Source organism: Lagenorhynchus albirostris, chromosome 1, assembly GCF_949774975.1.
Source record: "Lagenorhynchus albirostris chromosome 1, mLagAlb1.1, whole genome shotgun sequence".
Lineage (NCBI taxonomy): Eukaryota > Metazoa > Chordata > Mammalia > Artiodactyla > Delphinidae > Lagenorhynchus > Lagenorhynchus albirostris.
In genome coordinates this window covers 5,655,171-5,675,791 of record NC_083095.1, presented here as the reverse complement: position 1 = coordinate 5,675,791, position 20,621 = coordinate 5,655,171, and the positions used below count along the sequence as shown (strand labels likewise).

Here is a 20,621-nt window from a genome sequence, read left to right as displayed (position 1 = left end):
TGTACTTAATAGGACATCAGAGACGATGTGAACATTTGTAGTTAAGGAAGACTGGCAATCCATAACCTGAAGACTGGTGGCTTTCTGGGGATGGATCCCACCTCACCCCCAGGACACCACCCCAAGCCTCTACTTCCCCTGAAAGTTAAGAACTCCTCTTCCTGTGTTCCTGGTGCCACCGGCCCTCCCTGAGCACGCCCTGCAGGGTAGGGAGGGGGCTGAGCACACGCCTCTCGTCCATCTCTGAGTCCCCAGGGGGGAGCAACACACAGCACGGGTCAGGTTCGAAACCCCGCGGATAAGCAGGATGGTTTGCATAAAAGCTCGATTCAAGGGGCCTGTCGCACTCCAAAGAAAAGGAATAGACAAAAATATTAATTACGTTTTCCTTTTAATAAGGCTTTTTACTCAAAAGTGTAGCTTTGAAAATCTCTAGCTTGTTGTGACAACCAGAGAAGCCAGGAGCGGCCTTGCCTTGAACATGGTGCCCTCGCAGCTCCCCGGCACCAGGGCTGGAGGGCAAATGCACCACTTTACAATCAGAGCCAACATTTAAAATCAGGAGGAGGATGCATGTCCTACTTGGATTCAAGGAGAAAGGACAAGTTCTCAATACAGTAAAACAAAACACAAAAAGTAAACAAATCTTTAGAAATCACTAGATGTGTGTGTGTGTGTGTGTGTGTGTGTGTGTGTTTATATAATTAGGATTATCATCAACATTTAAAACTATTAAAAATAAGGTTGCCACCTTACCTTTTCTTTTGGTACTGGGGTGTTATTTTTTTAGGAAAATTTTTTTTTTTTTTTTTTGCCCAGCCTCTCAAGTTTCCTAACCTCAAGCCTGTTTTCCACTGTGCAGCCAAATGCCCCACCTTCGCACTGCACCCCCAGAGCGCCACCGTCAAGCCCCGCTGGCAGGAGGCAGAGCAGGCTTTGATTCTGGTTGTCAAGATGACAGGCCCACAAAAGCACCGCTGACAGAGGAACTGACTTCTTCCCCGGGAAGAAGATACATTTGCCCGCAATGGGTCTGCACAGTCTTCCGAGGCACCTCTTCCCCCTCTGTGCTCTGCTCGATAACTTGTTTGTTTGGCCAAGAAGCAAGATGGCAATCTTAATCAGAAAGGGAAGCTAGATTTTTTAAATAACTTAAAAAAATCATTTTTATATAAAGCAGCAAAAACATATTTTCCTCTCTGCAGAAAGAAAACCGTGAACAAGGAAACACAGCGATGTAAACGGGGCCGTTCATACACTTCTGCTAAACTGGGTCCCCCGACAGACGCAGAGCTACTTTCCAACTTCCTCGGCGCTGTCGGAAGAAGATTCTTTGGCGTCTCCGGTCGCTCTTTTACTTTCCTCTTGATTTAAACTTTCCTTTTCCGAACTGGTCCCGTTGGGTATAGAGTTTTCGCCGTTGACCAGCCCGTGCTCTGCAGCCTTTGCCCTGCGGACAGCCTCAGTGAGGGTCAAGGCCTCCTGTGCGCCGGCCTCCCCGTCTGGGTCCCTGAGGACCAGGGGCAGCCGCGAGTCCGCCACGCCCTCCAGCAGCCCCGGGTTACTCTCCTCGTACTTGGGGAGCGGGGCGTGCCCCTCCACCTGCCTGCGGCAGTGCTCTCGGTTCGCGGCCGCGCTCTTGACCGCTTTTTCCAAGATCTCTTTCTCACCTAAGCGCAACTTGATGGCCATCGTGGCACGAACGGAAAGGGCATGGTTTTTCAAGAAGGACTTATCTTCCTGGAAAAGGAAACAGAGCAAAATTAACTACAGCAAGTCTAAACCAGCAAAACGATAGTGCCAGAAGGCAGATCAGTTGCTGCCGGGGACGAAAGCATGAGAGAAATTGGGAGTGACGGGGGGGGGGGGGGGGGGGGGGGGGCGGTGACAGAAGGTTCTGGAACTTGACTGTGGAGGTGGCTGCCATGACTGCACGCTTAAACCCAAGCGTACACTTCAGAAGTGTGAATTTTACTCTATGTAAATTATACCTAAGTAAATGATTATAAAACAAAAAAGAAGAGCCTAAACCAAATGGTGCGTGGACACTGACAGAACTCCACTTATTTCTAAAACCCTTCTGTCTTGTGCCCTGATGGAGCCCAGGGCTTGGCACCTGGCTGAACGATGGCTGAATGACAGGCACTTGAAGTCAGTGACCCAAGAGTAAACTTGTGTTTGTATCATATGAATTAGAAATTATGGAAAAATGTTAAATAATGTAAAAAATTTATATTCTAATCAACAATGCCTCAGTGTGACTCTTTTGGTAGGGGTAAACATGTAAAATAGAAAAATATTAATAAGTTTAATGAAAAATATCAAATACACAATGATTTTGCTAAAGCACGACAGTAATTTACATTTAAGAAAGAATCTCTTATTAAACATCTTTTAAAACATGACAAAGCACAAATCCTCCCTTAATCGACAGAATTACCTCAATGGTTGTTTTATATGTTTTTAAAAGAAGTGAGGCTCGATCTTCAAGAAATGTCCACAGTTTGACCTCATTGTCCCAGCTAACAGGATACTCAGAGTTCCCCAAGGTGAAGATTCTGTCAATGGCATTATCTCCCAGCAAATGTTCTTTCAATTCTTCTACAAGAACACAAACAGCCATCTGTTAGGGGAAACAGCACTACTTCTCATTTTCACCAGCAGCCCACCTCACAGAACATCTTTCCCAACCATGTCATCTTCCTGTGGTGAAGAGTTCTCCCTGATCCATCAGCCAGGCCGTGGCTAGGCTCTCCAGAGCAGAGCGAGAGCTGTTTCAGGGGAGAAAGAGGGGAGGTCTTCCTGATTTGGAACCCAGACCAAGCCTTGCTGGGCCAGCCCTCCACACTGTTGACTGTTTTTAAGAGGGATCCCGAGAGCCTTTAGATGGTTTCGGAAGATACTTCTTAAAGACCATCTGTAGCGACACACGCCTTATTTTGACAACACCCCTCCTGCAAACTCTGAGCCCAGTCACAGCAACTGGGTCAAAAAGACATGTAGGTGAGCAACGTAAACTGTGAAAACAAACAACAGCACAACAACCCAGTGATCCTTCTAGACTGAAATCTGACGGATGCTAATTCCAGCAGTTGACCTGACAAAGCTATTTGTCTCGTCTTACAACAAGTAAACCACAAACTGAAACCCAAAAATGGACTAGAAAAATCTTAGTTAATGAAATACGTGTCTATATCCCTCACTTGTCAGGAATTTAAAAAGGAATTACAAATAAACACAAGTGCACATCTCAACTGCCTTCAAATATATGTAAGAAGAGGAGAGAATTCAGCAACTGCTCTGAGCATTTTATCTCCTGGCACATTATCTTCAAAAGACCAAAACATGCCGATCCTATTCATGCTCAAGAAATACAACCGTGCTTCTTATGTAATTATGAGACAGTATCTCTTTCAGAGCAAAATGCCCTACAGCTGTCACTATTTACAATTCAAATGGAAGAACTTCTGCTGCCAGCAAACCAAACTTTTATTAGTATTAGCGAGAGTGATTCAAAGAATGCATCAATTGTCTTGACAAGACAAACTGTCTATGACTAAAGAGAAACTAAAGAGAATCAATGGAGCTAAGATGATTCAAAAGCAGGTTTGCTGGGTTTTTTTTAAGAAAATAGAAGTTAATCTAATATTCAGAAAAGAAATTTCTTAAGTTGCATTTGTTAGCAAAAGGTCATGATGAAATTCAGGATTTTTAGATTTTTGATCCTTCAGTTTATATTCTCTGCATAAAGCAATGAAGATTTTTAAAATGCTTTTTAAGTGGAAGAAGTTTCTTTTTAGACGCCCCCAACACTAAGGTTACAATTTCTGTTTTCCTCCTCAACCTACCGAGTTACACCCTTTAATTAACATTGGGAAGGTGAGGGGCTGAAGCAGAGTTTTCTCTCGGCCGCTCTTAACAGTGATACTGGACTGGCTTCACATGCCTGGAGAAATAAAACCCACGAAAGGCCATCACCCTGCCTGGAACACTCAGGAAGTGAACCACAGGCTCTGGGGGCAGGTTTCTTCCCCCTCTTCCCTCTCGCTGACAAGCCCTTCCTGGATTTCCTGCATTCCCTGCCCACCGCAAGAGTGTGGTTTAGCGGCCCCCGGCCTGGCCCCTGGACACCCCGCAGCGCTAGGATCTCTTCCGTGGGCTGTCGGTCTTGCAAACCTGCAGGAGCCACGTGGGGGCCTGGGGTACAGGCCCTGAGGCGGCAGAGCCGGGTCCCAAGTCAGGGTCATCGCCGGCCAGCTGAGTGGCCAAGTTACTCTCCTCTTTGCATGGGAGCTTCTACGTCAGTCAAGTGGGAGCCCCACCTCCCTCCAGCAAGGCTGATGAGGATGAACAGAGCCTGCACCACGTTCAGCATCATGCCCGGCACAGAGAGAGGGCTCCCAAACTATAGGGATTACCATCGTCGTCATCTCTCATCAGGATATGAACTGTGACATTCAACTCTGTAACCCTATATTACACGCAAGAAAAGCCCACGGTTAACCCTTAACTCGTGTTCACTAAATTGAAGTGAGGAACCAGTGCCAAAGCACAAAACCACCAGAAGCTCCCACGTGAGTGACAGGGAGTCTAGAGCAGTGTGGCTGCGAGCGAGGGACAAGGACCACCTAACACCTCTCTGGGCTCTGCAGTTGGTTGTCTGTGTTTCAGGACTCAGTTTCTTCTACTTCCAATGTCAAGCCAGGACCTGGGCGGCACTTCTCTGGCCGCAGACATGAAGGGAGGGAGCCAGACGGCAGAGACCAGCAGACTCCCTCCACGGGCCGTCATTTCTGCTCCGGCCCCAGGCTGCCCTTGCTCTAGCGCTCGGAGAGCTTCCTTCAGAAGAACACTTGTCCGTCTCTTCAGTTAGGTGGCACGCACTCACTGTCACTCATTCCCACCCAATCCACTGTGCACAGGATCCAGGGTAGTTTACAACAACAGCAAACTCACACACAATTAAAAATGGAACCTCACAACCACGGGATTTGGAGGAGTATATTTTCAGATGAAAAGTGAAAACACAACCGCAATAGATCACATCTCAGTGCCAGAGATCCCAAACGGCTTGTCTTAAGGAAACATAAAAGTAATGCTCAATGCATACATTTAACTTTTTGTGCCTGAAATAAGAGGCTGTAGACAGGAATATTTGCAGTTTAAACAGGTTCTGTTTGCAGTGTTATTTACTCCAACTGGATGCCTGGTACTGAAAGGCCTGCTGGCAATTTCGGATTCACACTACAGAGCTGGTTAACAAATGAAGGCCTCTGGCCCGCGTGGGTCATGGCCGACCACCCGACTTCAGTGTCGAATGACCATTCACCGCGAGGACATTTGGGCTCTGTCGTCCCGGGTAACAGGCACATCAGAAACTCCCATCTACAGATGTCGAATTTTGATACAGGCAGACAATCCAAGATGTATTAAGTTTTCTTCCAATGCAGTAGAGAATTATTTGTTTATTACAAGCGTATACTGACAACACACTGAGGATTTAATAAAATACTTCCAGGATAAAACAGATCAATTTCTTCTTTCTCCAATATTACCTCTTCCCCCCAAAGTGCTTTAATTTTAAGTAATTTTATCTTTAATCTGAATCCCTCTGTCTCACACTTCATGAATTAAAAAAAGAAAAAAAAGCAACATTTTTTTTTTTTCCTGATTTACCTTCGGTCATGCAGAAGACTCGGAGAAAAGCCAGAAGTTGGGCAGAGATGGGTGGCTCCGTAAAATGCAATGCAAAGACACTGGAGCTGACGAGAGGAAGAAGAGAGATCAGGCCCTGCTGCAGTGGCCTCCTCGCCCCACAGTGAAATCTCTGAATCTGCACTCCGTGTGTGGTCCTCAGGGAGCCTGGGCCAGCATGAGGGACCCCACCTCCTCACCAGAACTCTAAAAACAGAATTTTCAGCCCTGGCGAAATGCGGAAGGCCTGGGCTGGCCGAGGAGGGTGGCGGTAACCATCACTGCCTGCAGTTCTTAGTCTAATAGCCTTCATCTCGGGTGCACACAACACATCAGGAGAATTAAGCATGCCCATGGCTCCTAAGAAAGGTTAACAATAATTTATGTTGAGTTCACATTTTAATCATTAATCAAATATTGACAAGTTCAATAAAAAAAGGTCTAGATAATCCATTTTCATTAAGAATGGTTCTTTCCACTCCCTGGAGAACCAATAAATCATAATTCTTGTCCTTATCATTTTGCACCTCAAATGCAAGAAAATCTTAAGATTTGATTTAACCAGAAATTCTTGAAATCACTGACTACCATGACTTCATTACAGAAACTAATGGCGGCAAAGAATTAAATGAAACAAATTGATCCAGGTCATTAACCTTTTCAAGGTGAAAGGCATCAATGACATGGAGACACTAATTTAACTGAATGAGGATTTCAGGCCACATCCCCTGGAACTGGCTGTGGACGCTTCCAGCGACACAATTACGTTGATCTGAAAACGCTGGTAGATCACCATGCATCTCAACGGTTTAACTTTGCAGTATAAGAGGGATAAAGGGATTAAGACAAACTACAGTAGAGAAGTTTTATTAACACGCCAGTTAAACACTACGCGACTGGAAATATTTCAAGTACCACAGTAAAGAGCTGACAGATTTTTTCTACGTACGTTGGGATGCCAGCGCGAGCCAGGACCTCGGCCTTCATGGCGTACAGCCTGTCACTTTTACTCACTCCAAGCTTTATTTTCACTCTGTCGTGTGAATTATTGTCAAAGAAAAAACCACTGTGGATCACAAACTCTGCATTTGACCGAGTGCCATAAAAAATGTAAATCTGAGATGCAGTAAAGAAAAAATAAAGGGATATAAAAGAAACTTAACATCCATTCTCAGTACAGAGCAGGGCAAAGGATCAGTTCTCATATATTTAACACAACTTCACACTAAGGAGACAAACAGCTCTGAGGTGACCATGTCCCTGTTCTGAACATCGTGTGCTGCCGGGCGGGGCCGGGCGGGCTGAGGAGAGCACACGCCGACCTCCTAGCACCCAGAGGAGCCGGACCCCGTCGTCCCAGCCTTTCTCATACTCCCTCACACTCCCAGTCACAGCGAGACTGCTGCTTTACGACTGCACTTTAAAATTCACCATGTTCTTTTCTCCCTCTCCTTTAACTACAAGAGCGTCTCCTGGAACCAGGGTTAAGGCAGTGTCTGTCAGAAATCCACTTCTAGATGCTGCGGCCATTCTGCACTGTCTCCAGGCACTTTGTTAGGCTAGTATTTTCACTCTGTCCCAGCTCGAACATCAGTGGTCTGTGTCGGTTCTGTCTTTTGTGTTCCCTGTTTGGTCACAGGACTCCCAGGCAGAGTGCAGGTGTCCATTCGCGCACATGTTCAACCCCACCCCAAATATTACTTAAAACTTCACAGATTGAAGTGAAAGTACAAGAAGGCAGCTCTTGCGGTTCCTGATTCCCCTATGGTTTTACCGCTTAAATAAACTGCCTCCTTTTAAAGAAGGTTCTAATCAACAGAAAAAGATACGAAAACAATGCAGTCTATACAATCGAAAAATCTGTTCTACTGTCGTAACACAGAACTTATTTTCAGTTGACGGTGTTACACACAGTAGATGGGCTGTGCAAATAACTGCGTTCACATCTTTCTCCCTGGTGGACCCGAACGTCCCATTCAGAGCACGGCATATTTATTACGGCTTTGGGTCTCAATATGTATTCCAGAAAACAAGCCTTAAATACAAATCTCAAAATTTTCTGCCCAAGTTAAATACTTTTTAAAAATGATCAACACAGTTTGAGGTGAGGGACTCCGTGTGGAACCCACCTGCTCTCCGGCCCGGAAGTCCTGCAGGGCTACACACTCACAGCGGTCGTCCTCCAGGTTGTAGCCGGTGGTGATCTGTACACGGGAGGAAGGATGACAGGACAGCGTCTAAGTGCTCTCGCTCAGGAGGGCCTTTTTCCGGCGATTAGAGGATAAAAGACACGCAAAGCTACTTAAAGGGGTGCACTCTGCTTGCTTCACCAAACTGAGCAAAGAACTGCTTGGTTATTTTCATTGATTCTACTCACACCAGAAATCCTTATGGAAGACCCCGTACCTGCAGTGAGGGACATACTCTTCGGAAAATGTATCGTATAGGTTATCCCTTGCTGGTCTCAACCAAACATAATCATTCATTACAAAGTTACAGGCTTTGAGCTCATCCCCCCCCTCCCCCGCCATCTCCAGCCACCCACCCACCCACAGGACCTGCGCTCCCGCAAGGAGGGAAGCGGGATCTCTGGAGAACTCGAACTGACTTGCAAACAGCATCTTTAGTATTTGGTCATTAAGAACACAAGGCGGGTTTCCCACTGGATAAAGAATCAGGGAGAAAGAAAAGCTCTGTTTCCGAATTATGTACTTATTTTACTCTGGAACTAGAGAAATTAAAACTTTCAGATAAGCAAAGGAAAAATAAAACAACTTAGTTGTATCCTATTCAGTCTCTTTATGCTGAAAGCTATCCTGTGAGAGTTTCTGAACCCCCAAATCCACTGACCACACTGACAATCTGCATCTCTTCCTAATCTCTCCTGTCAAGGGGTGTGGGAGGGGGGCAGGCGATGTCGTGGTCTCGGCACTGAAGTCACCACAAAATTCTCTGGGCCTCAACTGGTCAGCATTTTACCTTCCGAGTCACCCTTTGCATTTTGTTTGTCCTGCCGTCCCCTGGCTCTTCTCACCCAGCTCAACACGTGCAAAACCCTTCCAACTGGTCTCAAATTCCAGAACTGTCCCTCCCATGTCCCGTGTGGCATACGTGTTTGACCTCCTGTTTAAAACTTTTCAGTGGTGCTCCACTTTGCCTTGCAGAAAACATCCAAATTTTTGAGCAAGGCCAGTTTTCAAGGAGGCCCACACCTCCCTACGGTCTCTGGACACGCCACTCGCCTGCCACTCCGGGCGCCGTCCCCGCTCCCTCGTGCCTGCGACCACCTTCAGCTCCTGCTTTGCCTGAGCCCCGGCTTCTCTGGAGATGCCCCCCTTCATCCCACCCTCCCTCTCTGTTCCCCAAAGCCTCTCCCACCCAGTAATAGGGTATTTATATCTGTGCACCCCCCACCAGCCAGACCTGCAGCCTAGCCCTTTTCACCTCGGCGCCTGGAGCTTAGCTCACCGGGCCCAACACCTGACACTGCCCTCACCCTTGAGAATATCTGCTTGATGCAGGGAAAAGAATAGGCTCTCCAATTTATATTAAAAGCTCCTTCTCAGAAGTCTGTCCCTCAGAGCAGCCCCCAATCTCTTAGATTGTCTGTAAATGCTCATTAATTACTTCGATCTCCTCATTTTATCCTGGAGAATCAAAATTCAAGACGGCTACAAGTGCTACTTTGCTGTTCAAGGTATCAACAGCTCAAAAGATTACTTTTGAGTCCAGGGAATGGCATTTGGGGATGGAAGGGCAGATAACACTCCTCTTTAAACCCAGTATCCCCAGAACCAAGACCAATGAGAAATATGAAAGCAACGAGGACTAAATGAAGGCAGGTGTTCTGGCTCATTTTCACTCACAGAACAGCTTAAACACTTGATAAAAAAATCAGCTCCATGAAGTTCCTGCCCAATATCAAAATCACTTTTATGACCCCCAAACATGACCCTGATGATAAGGTACAGAGTAGAGATTGCCCATGACCTCCCAGCCCTAGAAGGCTGGCATTCCATGGTGCAGGCAGTAGCCAGGGGCCTGACAGGAGCACGAACAGGCAGAAGGAAGTCAGGGGAAGCAGGAGGGAAGGGGGAGGGCCAACAATCTATAAGAGGAGCACGCGGAAGCACAGGAGACAGACGGTGGAGGACAGGAAGGGAGGCCCGTGGGTGGGGAGGTGTGGCCATCCTATGCGTGGTGCTCAGGATGGCCCAGCCTGGGGAAGCAGCAGGAACAGTCAGCGCAGAGGCCCTCGGTGGGCGTGTAGGGCCCAGACAGACTGGGGTGTAGCGAGGACAGGCTGAGCAGGGGGCCCTGTCTGCTACTGTAAACACCTGGGCTTTCACCTTGAGACTGGAAGCCTCATGCACATCTAAATGTTTCAGATCTTCAACACTCAAACAGAAGGGCCTCGAAAAAGACACCCCTGCAATTCTGCTTGAATCTTCCAAAGCCCTTTCATCCTGGTTGGGAGGGCCACGTATCCAAATACAAGGGCTGATCATTCCAACACGCTTTACCTGTTGGAACTAATACAGAGGCCGAAGCCCACTTAGAAGTATCCTTCTCTGTATAAACTGAACAACCTCAAAAAAGGGAAAGCAGACCTGTTCCCGTTAGTTCTGAACAAGCCACGCAGAATTTAGATACATTATGCCTCACAGCCCAACACGCCGCCTTATAAACCTGTCTACGTTTGTTTCTCAGAGTGGCTAGGAAATAGATCACGTTCGCTAGAGTCTCCAGCCCGGCCTAGATATTCATCCAGCCTCTTAATTTCTCGTGCTTTTCCTTGCTGCTGCTGGTTTGGAATCTCTGTCACAGGCTTGATTCCTCCATTTCTACCCCCATAACCAGGTTTGGGGACACTGTTAGAAGCACGCAGCGTTGCTGGGTTACAAATTTCTATCAGCTCCCCCAGTGGTAGTCAGATCAGACAGACAACGACTGTCAGGACAGACGCACACAAAAAAGAAATCTACTGTCTGAAAAGCTAAGCCTTTCTTTCAAGTACCTTATTTTAAAAGAGATTAACTGTTAATATGTATGACATACAACTTCATAGTGCTAAAAGAGATTCTGAAATCCTACCAGACAAAATTTCCCATCAAGTGTTATTTTTACGGTGGGAAACTGTCCAACAAAGGTGTAGTAGAGTTAAGTGTGCAGAGAAGATAACCGCTGTAAGAAAAAGCACTAACATCTTGGATAAACCTTCTCAAGGTTAGCAGTGTTTCTGCCAGGACTGCGGTGGCTGAGACCTGATGAACAGTATTAGGAAAAAGACAGTATTAGTAGTTGTCATCAATTCGTTATTTTTATTTTGAGATAAACTAATTTTTTTTTTCTTTTTTACTTTTAGGGGGGAAAAGAGTGAGTAGTTTACATGAAAGCCACACAAAACCAGTGTGTATGTGAGTATGTGAAGGTGCAAATGCACAGCAAGAGAGTGGGAGAGATGTGCAGAAAGCCAGTAGCCAGCTACCCAGGAGGCGTCGAGTGGACCAGCCACGGGGCCGCCGGGGCCCAGGACTGGTAGGGGACCTCTGAGTTTCACTGCAGAGGCTTCTGTTTTCTTTAACTGGTTTTCTTTGTTTACAGTAAAGTATGTACTTGTTAAATTTTAGAAAGAAAAAAATAAACCCCGATGATCAATCAAGTTTGGGAACCAATGACCTAATCCAAGAAAAAGAAAAATGTTACTGTCAAATATTAAAAGCTATTTGAAAAATTTTTAAACTTCAATGTTATAATCATTTAAAATAGCTCTGAAAGAAAACAAAAAGAACAAAATATAAAATTGTATTTATTAATGAAAATAAATGATAAAATACGCTAATACTCCTCAAAACGGCTAAATTAAGCACATCTAAATTAAGGCAAAAATATAATTATAAAAGTATAGATATTTTTTCTCTCCAATTTAAGAGTGTGCTGTGGCTAGACCTTCCCAGGTTCACACTAGGGTTTCTCTCAAGTGTTTGGCACACGTGGCATGTGTTCTGGCCATTTTGTGGAATTAGATGTGAAATACTCATTTATAGCACCAGTCTATTTATAATACTGCTAATAATAACAAAGAAAGCTGACACTGAGAAAAGATGAACAAAAAACGAACCAAACCAGTATACGATTATAATATTTAAAAATTCAAAACGTTCTGAAGTTGATCATATTTCCAACTAGTAATATCAGGAAATCTTTCTCAGCACAGAGAGCACAGCAACCTGCTCCGAGGTTCAGAATCTGAAGAATGCTGAGAACCAGAGGCAGCCTCCTCTATGCGTCATGATTAACAATCCTCACAGCATCTCCCTATCTTTCCAACGTCTGATGATGCCAACTGACTCCTGCATCCAAGGCCAAGAGCCAACGCCGAAGTGCACCTCCTCCCGCCCCACTGCCAGGGACACCAGGACTGGCTCCTGAACAAAAGCAGGTTAATCAATGGGGCCAAGGATGTGTCTGCATAGCAGGTGAAGGGAGAGGGGGCAGGAAAGAATCAGAGAAACTTAAGTAACTGATAATACAGTCAGCAAAGAGAGAAAACAAGCAACACAAAAGGAAAACCCAGAAGGAGAAGGATTTTTTTTTCAATAAATTGGTATTTTAAAAAGAATAAGAAAAAAGAAACTTTGGTTTAAGTCTGTCGTCCAATAAGATAAGAAAATGTATGTCTAGGCTGGAATCGTGGCTTAGCAAAGAAATGCAGTTCACTGTGGCTTCTGAAAGTGATATAAGACTCACGTTTTCAGGATTAAGTAAACACAGAGAGAAAAAAACGCCAGCCTCTACTCATGGGGGGCGAGGTTTGGCGTTGTCTGCTTCTCTTGGAGGGGGCAGTAGGGGACAGTGACTTGTAGGCAGAACTTCGCCGGTTAATGAACACGACCCAAGGAGGTCCTTACCAGGCCGTTGGTGTGATTGCACATGTCCCACAGAGGAATCAGCGCCAGGGTCACCCGGGAACCATCCTCCGTGGGAATCTGGTTTTGTCGAGTCATAACGGAAGAGACCGCCCACCTGTAACAATCAGAAAAGAGGCGAATTATGGCCGGCACATCTGAAAGCCCACGGCAGTCACAACTCAACCAAAACCGAGGTGTGCCTGACCTCTCACTAATTTTCAAAACCCTTTCCTAAGTCGCAAAGGTGATGTTCATCATCATTTAAAATTAAGTCTAGGGTAAAGAGAAGAGGAGGGGGGATATGGAAGGAAAAGGGAGCCAGGGGAAATCTAGGAGTGAGAGATTAAGGGAGGACGTTCCCGGGAGAAAGCGGCCTGGAAGAAGGGCCTAGAACAGAGTCAGCCAGGCCTCAGCTGGTCCCGGTCCGCGTTGCTGCGGAGAGACCCCACCCCTCTTTTACCCAAACGCTGACTCTGTACCTATTTTGAGCCTCACTGAAAGGCAAACACTAACTCCTTTCTGATCGGAATCCTCTAAGAACTCTACAAAATGTGGAATGGTATTTTTTTTTACTATGTTGTGCACTGCATTAAATCTTTTTGTTAAAAAAAAGTCCCTACTTTAAAGAGCTAAAACAGTCTGTTTGAAAAAAAAATCCTCACCCCACACTAATGTTAACCTTGAGCATCACTTGGCTCTATCAACTAATCCCCACCAATACAGGTTAATGGCAATTTCCACATGGCTATTAAAACGCTGCTCCCTACCCCGGGGTCCAGTGTAACTTCCAGAAAGAACAATCTCTTTTTTAAGGCTTTAAATGGTCATGCAAGTCACTTCTTACCCAAGCCCTTCGCACTTCTGAGATCCCAATTTCACTCAGAAACCACCCTCCAACACATGCCTTGCACATACGTACACCACACCCCACACACACCCCAACACACACACACACACACACACACACACACACACACACACACACACACACACACACCCCTCACACCAACCTGTAGTCCTCATAAGTGAAAGAATCCTTCAAGGGCAGTTTGTGGGCATGAGGATGGGTCTGGGAATTAGAAGTTTTAGAAAGCAGAGGTGAAAAGAGAAAAAGGGAAAACAGAAATCAGTCAGCAAAATTTCATTATTTAGCTGCCTAACAGATCCTAACAAGAGCCAAATGAAGCAGGAGGCATCCAGCCGCGCTACTGAGGGATCATCGTGCTATTATGCTCTCATACATCACTGTCAACTTAATTTGTTGTGCCCAGCAGCCGCCATAAATCTGCTGCTTCATATTTCGATACCAGGACCCACAGACACGGCACAGAAATAAAATTTAAGGTGGACTGAGTTTACAAAATGTAGGCACACCCACACCATAAGTCTCTCGTCTACACGGAAACCCGGAGTCTCCAAGTCAGGTGTCTGTCCCAGCCTCCCTTTGCATCTCTTGCCTTAATGTGCTGTACAGCCCTCACGAATAGTCCAAATCTCTTCTTGCATCAATAAAAGGAACAATTAAAGGCACTCTAATAAATTGAAACTTCTTTCATTTATCTCTGACTTAAAATCATTTGGAAGGAAATCAACTTGTTACGTGCAAATGAATCATACAACATGGCAGATGCAGCTCAAATACAGAAAATCAAGAAAAACACAGTTTTGTGAAATTATGAATTAAATTTTACAAACAAATGTAATAAAGATAAAATCGAGATCGGCATATGTGAATTTTACTCCTTTTCTTTTTGTCTCTGGACAAAAGAACATTTGATAAAAATATCCAAAACTCCACACTTTAGAGAAAATTGTACACATCTCACATCCTCTCTCTCCACAATACTCCCCCCACCTTGGGCCTTTCGAGCACTTAAAAAACTGCGTCTCAACTAAGAAATTCAAAGCTGTAACAGTATAATTTTAATCTTCGGTTTCCATTACAGGCTGACAGACAGATTGCAGTAAGTGATCAAATGGTGATTTCTGAGATACCAGTGAGATTCGGCTGCACTGTCTCTGCAGCACTGTAAATGCACGGAGCCCCGTGCAGTATGCAGTTTTGACTTTTGACGCATTACCATCACAAGTGCATATGGTAATTTATCATCGCTCACTGCACTGTACTCGCTGGCACCGTATGCAGGACAGTAGGGGATGAGGTAAAAGTGGCTCGAACCGTAAATCAATTAGAAAACAAAAGCTTGTGCTCGGCGCGCAATTTTAGGCAAATTATATATTACAAAAGGCTGCCAATTGGGTGCTAGCTCCCAGGTGCCTGCTTCTCCCCTCTGATCCTAAACCCAGTTTTAACCCTTCGGAAGAAAAGTCAACATATGGAAATACAGTTACATAATATGTAAATGTTCTGACAATAAAAATGAAATTAAAGAAGATATAATTTAGGTCAAAATATAAAATAACCTATCGCTCAGGGGCATTCTCTAGCTGCATTATTCTAGCTAGGAAGATTAGAAAAAACTATCTCTGGTTTAAAAAAAAAACCCAATACCATGGTCAAGCACAGCAAAGATTCGAGGAGAAGCTTCTTATTGCCTCTTCTTTGTAATGAGTGAAATGCAAGCCTGTGTCCTAAGAGTCCTAAAGAAGCTTTCCATTTAATTATGGAACTTGACCATAAGGGTGCTCAGGTTTTTCCTCGTAAGAGTACAAATTCCGCAGATAAGAACTGCCCCTCCACCCAAAACTAATTTGATGATAAGTACCATAGAAATTTTTCAGAACTTTAAAGAAAAGAAATTCCATTGCTAAAATTTCCTTTCACTTATAATAAAATGAAGCTTCACACAGTCTGACCTGCTGGGAATGTTGCACATCCTATCTCTTCCCAAACTCTAGGAGGGGGGAAAGCATTGTTGCTTTTGTTATTTTAAAATGTTTTAAATTCATTTAAACTGGGGAATGCCCTGTGGTATTTTGAAAGCTGGTAAATTCCAATGCTAAAACCCCTGAGTATTAAAAATTCGACCCCTCCCCCCTCGAAAAGTTAGACTTACTGAATAGGAGAAGAGATGACAATTTTCAAAATTAGAATGCTGAATGTCAAAACGACTTGTGGAAGAATGTTCCAAACACTCAAAGATCTTTAAATAGCTTTGGACTCTACGAAGAAAACTCTTCAAACAAGGGCAGCCTCCCCAAGGACCAAAAAGATGGAAAATTAACTCTCCAAAATGTCTCCCTTCCTACTATTTATATACATTTCTTACCAAAAATACAAGTTTATGTTCACAGGCCTGACGAAGTCGTAAAGAATACGCAAGGGAAAAAATACGCAAATGCTTTCTTCAGGTTAATTTTGAAGATTATTTTGGCTGTAGAGTTACGTAATATTTGCAGAATCTGTTAGAAATAGTTGTTCTTATCTGCTTCAAAAATAAGGTGTGCCCACTGTACGTAATTCTGGTTTTAAAAAAAAGCTATTCTACCATAGACACATGCACTTAACAGTTATACTGAAGTGGAATTTGAGGCTATAGAGAAAGGCAAGTATCTTCCATTTCAACGGGGCCCTCACTGCTGTGACACCAGCGCCACCTACTGGCCTCATGGTGGAATCGGTTACAGCTGCAGAGTTCTTGAATTATTTCCTAGGGCAAGGCCCCCAGAGCAACTTATCCTAAAGCAAACCGGGGTTTATCCAGAATGGCTACTGGCTCAGCTTTACTCAAGAGAAATTTGGTTTCTAAAAAAAAAAAAAAAAAGAAAAAAAAAAGAAACCAACCTACCTCTTTAAATTATTATATAATAGTTTTACAAGGATCTTGAAACATTCAAATATTGAAGTGATTTTCACGTGAAAAGCATTTAACTTTAAAAATAAGTATTTTCACATACCCTGAAAAAATAAACAAGAATAAGAAATATGTCTATTCCAAACACTAAGCTCTGGACAGAATTTTTTTTTTTTTTAACACATCAAGCCTTAACGTTTAAAAATACATTTTCCAAAAATTATAATATTAACCTGAAGTTACTTGAAAGCTCCTAAAAATGTTCTTAGATGAAAGTCATTAAGTTCACACTTTATGGGGAGGATAACTGAACACTCCTCACTTTATAGAGCAAAATCTTATAAGGGTTTTGTTTATCTCCAATAGAAGACATTCCTAACCTGTACTTTAAAAACTGTAAATGAAAGCAGAAAACTTACTCATTGTGGCTAATTAGTTTTAGTTGAGATAGCTGTTTCCAAGATCTAGCTACACATGGGATGAGTGAGGGTCTGTCTGGCAGTAGAGAAAGACGACAGTGATGGGGTCTCTCAGGTACCAGGGCCCAAAAGGAGCAGGCCATAGGGTCCACCAAGCATTAACTTCCTCCCCACTCCCCACCCACCCCATAAATACAGGTTTAGAAACAAGCCCATATTTTTTAAGTGATCGACATTTTCACTTTCTTGTGCATTATAAACATCTGAAGTTGGAGATATGAACAGTTCCTGTAGCTCATAATCAGACTTGAAGCCCTATAGAGCTTACTTTTAAAAGAGGATTCTTGTTTCCTTAAGTCAAGCCTGACAACCCAGGGACGCTCTCTCCCATTCCCTCTTCTATCATAGGAGGTGTTCCAGATGAGACACAGTAATATTGTACCTAGTACAAAATAATCACTATGTTTGGGGAAGATTAATATCTAAAATCGTTTGTTTGGCTTCAATAAAAAGAAGTAATATTGCTAAATATGTAAGTATGACATTTTGAAGAATTTACCATATTGCATGGGTCTGGTAGCTATGCTTAAGGAAATTAAAAACCACTACAGTCAGCATATTTGATCCTTATTAAAGTTCTGTCTTGAACTATCACTCACATAAAACAAAAATAAACCAAGAAGAAATTTAAATAAAACCTATGGATTACAAGAGTTGAAGATGAAAAAATGAACAATATTCTGGCTTTTAAAAATTGATTTAGCATGCAGCTTCTCTTTATAGTCCCTTGATAAAAATGAAATCTCCCTAACAAACACTTAATAAAACCTGTCAATATCTCGGGAAAGAAAAATGACACAAATGCATTAAGTATTAAATACCCTTGGAAAAAGTCACATATTCCATGAATTTTTGATGTACTATCTTGACATTAATGTAAAACCTTGATATTTATAATTGACAGATATTTAATAAAGTATAAAGAAGATGACTGCTGTGTAGCATGCAAATTTTTCAGGTTGATCAGAAATGAAAGATACAGACATGTACTTAAACTAAATAAACAGTTAATATGTGCTACACGAATCAGCTGCAGCCTTATTTTAAGCTCACACAACAAATCTTGGTGGAGAAGCAAAATAAGCAGAATTCATTATTATGTGAATTCCTAATTCAGAAACATCTAGTATGTGAAACAGCTTTGCAACAGCTCTGCACAGGAACAAAATACATTTGAGTTAAAGCTGCTTCTTGTTTTTAATATTTAACAGTAAACATTTCAAAAAATAAAATAAAGACAAGCACTTTCATAAATATATGGACAGGTATTTCCTAAAACAATTCTTTAAAAAAAAACACATTTAACCTAAAGAAAGATTCAAAACCCTCTAAGGAAATTAAACAAAAAAAGATTAGAACACACAAATGGCCTCTAGGACACAAACACTTCTCAAAATCAGATCTTTACTTTCGTAAAGAATACTCATCTCTAACCTTGACCAGTTTTTATATGGAAACTGAGTTGAATACATTTAATAATCACCTTCAATGAGGCATTTAAATATATTAAAAGGAAAGTAGCTCAGTTCATAAAAATGACTCCTAAATACTGTATTTTAAAGAATTTATAACCTGCTGTAATATATAATCAATTGTTAACTTGAAAAATATGTAAAGTAGTTCAGTGACCTATTAATGGCTCTACAGTATCAGGAATGACAAAAACATAATTTAGAAGTTGTACCTATTTTGTTCCGATAAAAAACCATAGTAGCATGCAATTTGAACTTCCTAACTAAAACATGTCAAAGATTTGGCATATGTATTAAAAGGCAGGGGGCAGGGGAGGGGCAGAAGGAAAATTTACACTTAGAACACTGAGGTTCCCCCTCCTGCTCCAAAAACAGGCTAACTAGGAGCAGCACGTCAGGCAGCAATCTCTAGTAGGTCCTCAACCCTCCTGCTCGTATTTCATTTTCTAAGTGGATATAACACAGTTTAACTGAATGACAAATTGCAAAATATCTTTTGAATCTAGAACTTAGTTTTGATGACCATAAATCAGAATCAAAGCACGGTTCACGCGTTTGGCTCTTGAGGGAAAAAAATCAATTTTAAAGACTTTCATTTTTAAACACAGATTACACCCAACTCTTCAGGGAATTTTTCATCATAAAGTTCTTTGAATTCACTCAATACGATCAAATAAATACATCAATACACATTAAATTTAAACTGTCTGCTTTTCCCTTATACTTAATTTTTATAGCAAATGGGTATTACCTTATAATACAAAAATTTTAATTAAGTAAATGAGTTTAGTAGAGAAATATCAACGCTGTTCAATAAATTCATAAAATTACTTTAGGATGGAAGAATTGGTTTTTTCATTGGAACACTGAAATCTATAACCTACATCCAGTTTAGATTAAATTGAAATCTACTGAAACACTGAAAAAGATATGCCTGTTTAAAAACTTTATTGGTTACCATTTGTATTCCCTGAAGAGGGGCAATCAGCCACGAATCAAATTTAGTCATAATCAATCTACATTTTTGACTGTCAATCATTTGTTCACTCAACAAATATTCATTGACTCAGAAAAAAGCTGAATAGGTTAGGACTAGAAATTCAACAAATACTGCATTTACTGACTATCTTGAATGCTCTGCGAGGTGCTGTGTGACAGGAGGACACAGTCACCATCCTCAGAGGGGTCCTGCCAGGCAGCAGTCAGATAAGTGACTTTAAAAAGAAAGGTGATGCCAGAGGTTACAGCCCAGACCCTCCTTCTCCGACCACCAGGTTTCTCTGCTCTGTGTCCTCCCAGTCCCGGGCGCTTCTTTCCCACCGTGTGCCCGCGCGCGCGCACGCGTGTGCAAGTGCGTGCGTGCGTATGCATGTGTGTGCATGTACACGCACACAGGCACATTCGGTTCACATTTCTTTGCCCGAGGAGGTGAGCGGGGCAGGGACGACGTCCTTTTTACCACTAGGGAACCCCCGGTGCCTCGCACGATGCCTCATTCAGAGAAACGCTCTCCTCCACAGTGAGAGGGAAACGCTCCCCCTGCCCTCTGCCCTGGGCAGCAGCGAAGGGCGAGCCGCGACCTGGGGGCTAGGAGATTTCCTCTCGGTGGACCCGTCATGGCCAAAGTGACAGGTGGGACAGAGGAGTGGCGACTCCAAAGGTGGCGAGAGGCAGCGCCAGGGTAAGCAGGCGATCTGGCGGTGACCAGACCCCACCCCAGGGTCACGTGCTTGCCACGCTCCTCCCCTGCAGCACCGCACACAGGCACTGCCCACGGGCTTCCGGAGAAACAGATCGGGGCTTCCTTTCCTTCTGTCTGCCATCTCTCATGAATAGGGTATTTTCCCACCATCTAGGGTCAAAGAATCTTCTCTCTTTTTTCCCCCAAAATCTATCTTCAAGCATATCTGAGAAAGCTTTACTCTACTTTAAGAATCCAATAAGGGGCAAAATGGACCAAGCCCAGCAGTTCCCTGTCCCAAATGGCCCTCCACCGTGCCACTCCAACTCACCCCAGCAGCGGTGCACCTTAACAGAGACAGCCTCATCCTCCCTGGTCACCTCAGATCACCTGACGCCGAGCCTCCGTCTCCTCATCTGAAAAGGGGGTCAGAGAGCAGCCTCTATCTTTTTTCTAAGCTCTTAAATCTTTTGTTTCTTTGCCTTTGACACTCCCCCACCCCCAAATATCTCAATCTGCTGATTAACTTGAGGACTCCAAACCATGATCGAATCTCTCTTCTGGTCTGCAAAAAGATAATAACTCCAGCAAGCAAGCAATACTTGCAACTCCTCAACTTATCACCAAAG

General features: G+C 43.4%; 1 protein-coding gene across 7 annotated transcripts in view; it reads right to left on the bottom strand.

Moving 5' to 3' along the window:
• Window positions 1-887: 887 nt before the first annotated feature.
• SETD3 (SET domain containing 3, actin N3(tau)-histidine methyltransferase) overlaps window positions 888-20,621 on the bottom strand; it is a 69,516-nt gene continuing 49,782 nt past the window's right edge. For 4 of the 7 annotated variants that reach the window (XM_060162659.1, XM_060162747.1, XM_060162493.1 and 1 more), the window contains 7 exons: window positions 13,616-13,674; window positions 12,606-12,720; window positions 7,824-7,898; window positions 6,644-6,810; window positions 5,677-5,762; window positions 2,441-2,601; window positions 888-1,740 (listed from right to left, as the gene is read on the bottom strand). In XM_060162659.1, coding sequence (XP_060018642.1) covers window positions 1,294-1,740; window positions 2,441-2,601; window positions 5,677-5,762; window positions 6,644-6,810; window positions 7,824-7,898; window positions 12,606-12,720; window positions 13,616-13,674 — 1,110 coding nt within the window. In that variant the 3' untranslated portion in view covers window positions 888-1,293. Of the gene's footprint in view, window positions 1,741-2,440; window positions 2,602-5,676; window positions 5,763-6,643; window positions 6,811-7,823; window positions 7,899-12,605; window positions 12,721-13,615; window positions 13,675-20,621 lie in introns of those variants that run through there. The other 3 variants (XM_060162572.1, XR_009542958.1, XR_009542956.1) reach the window with 3 other exon arrangements.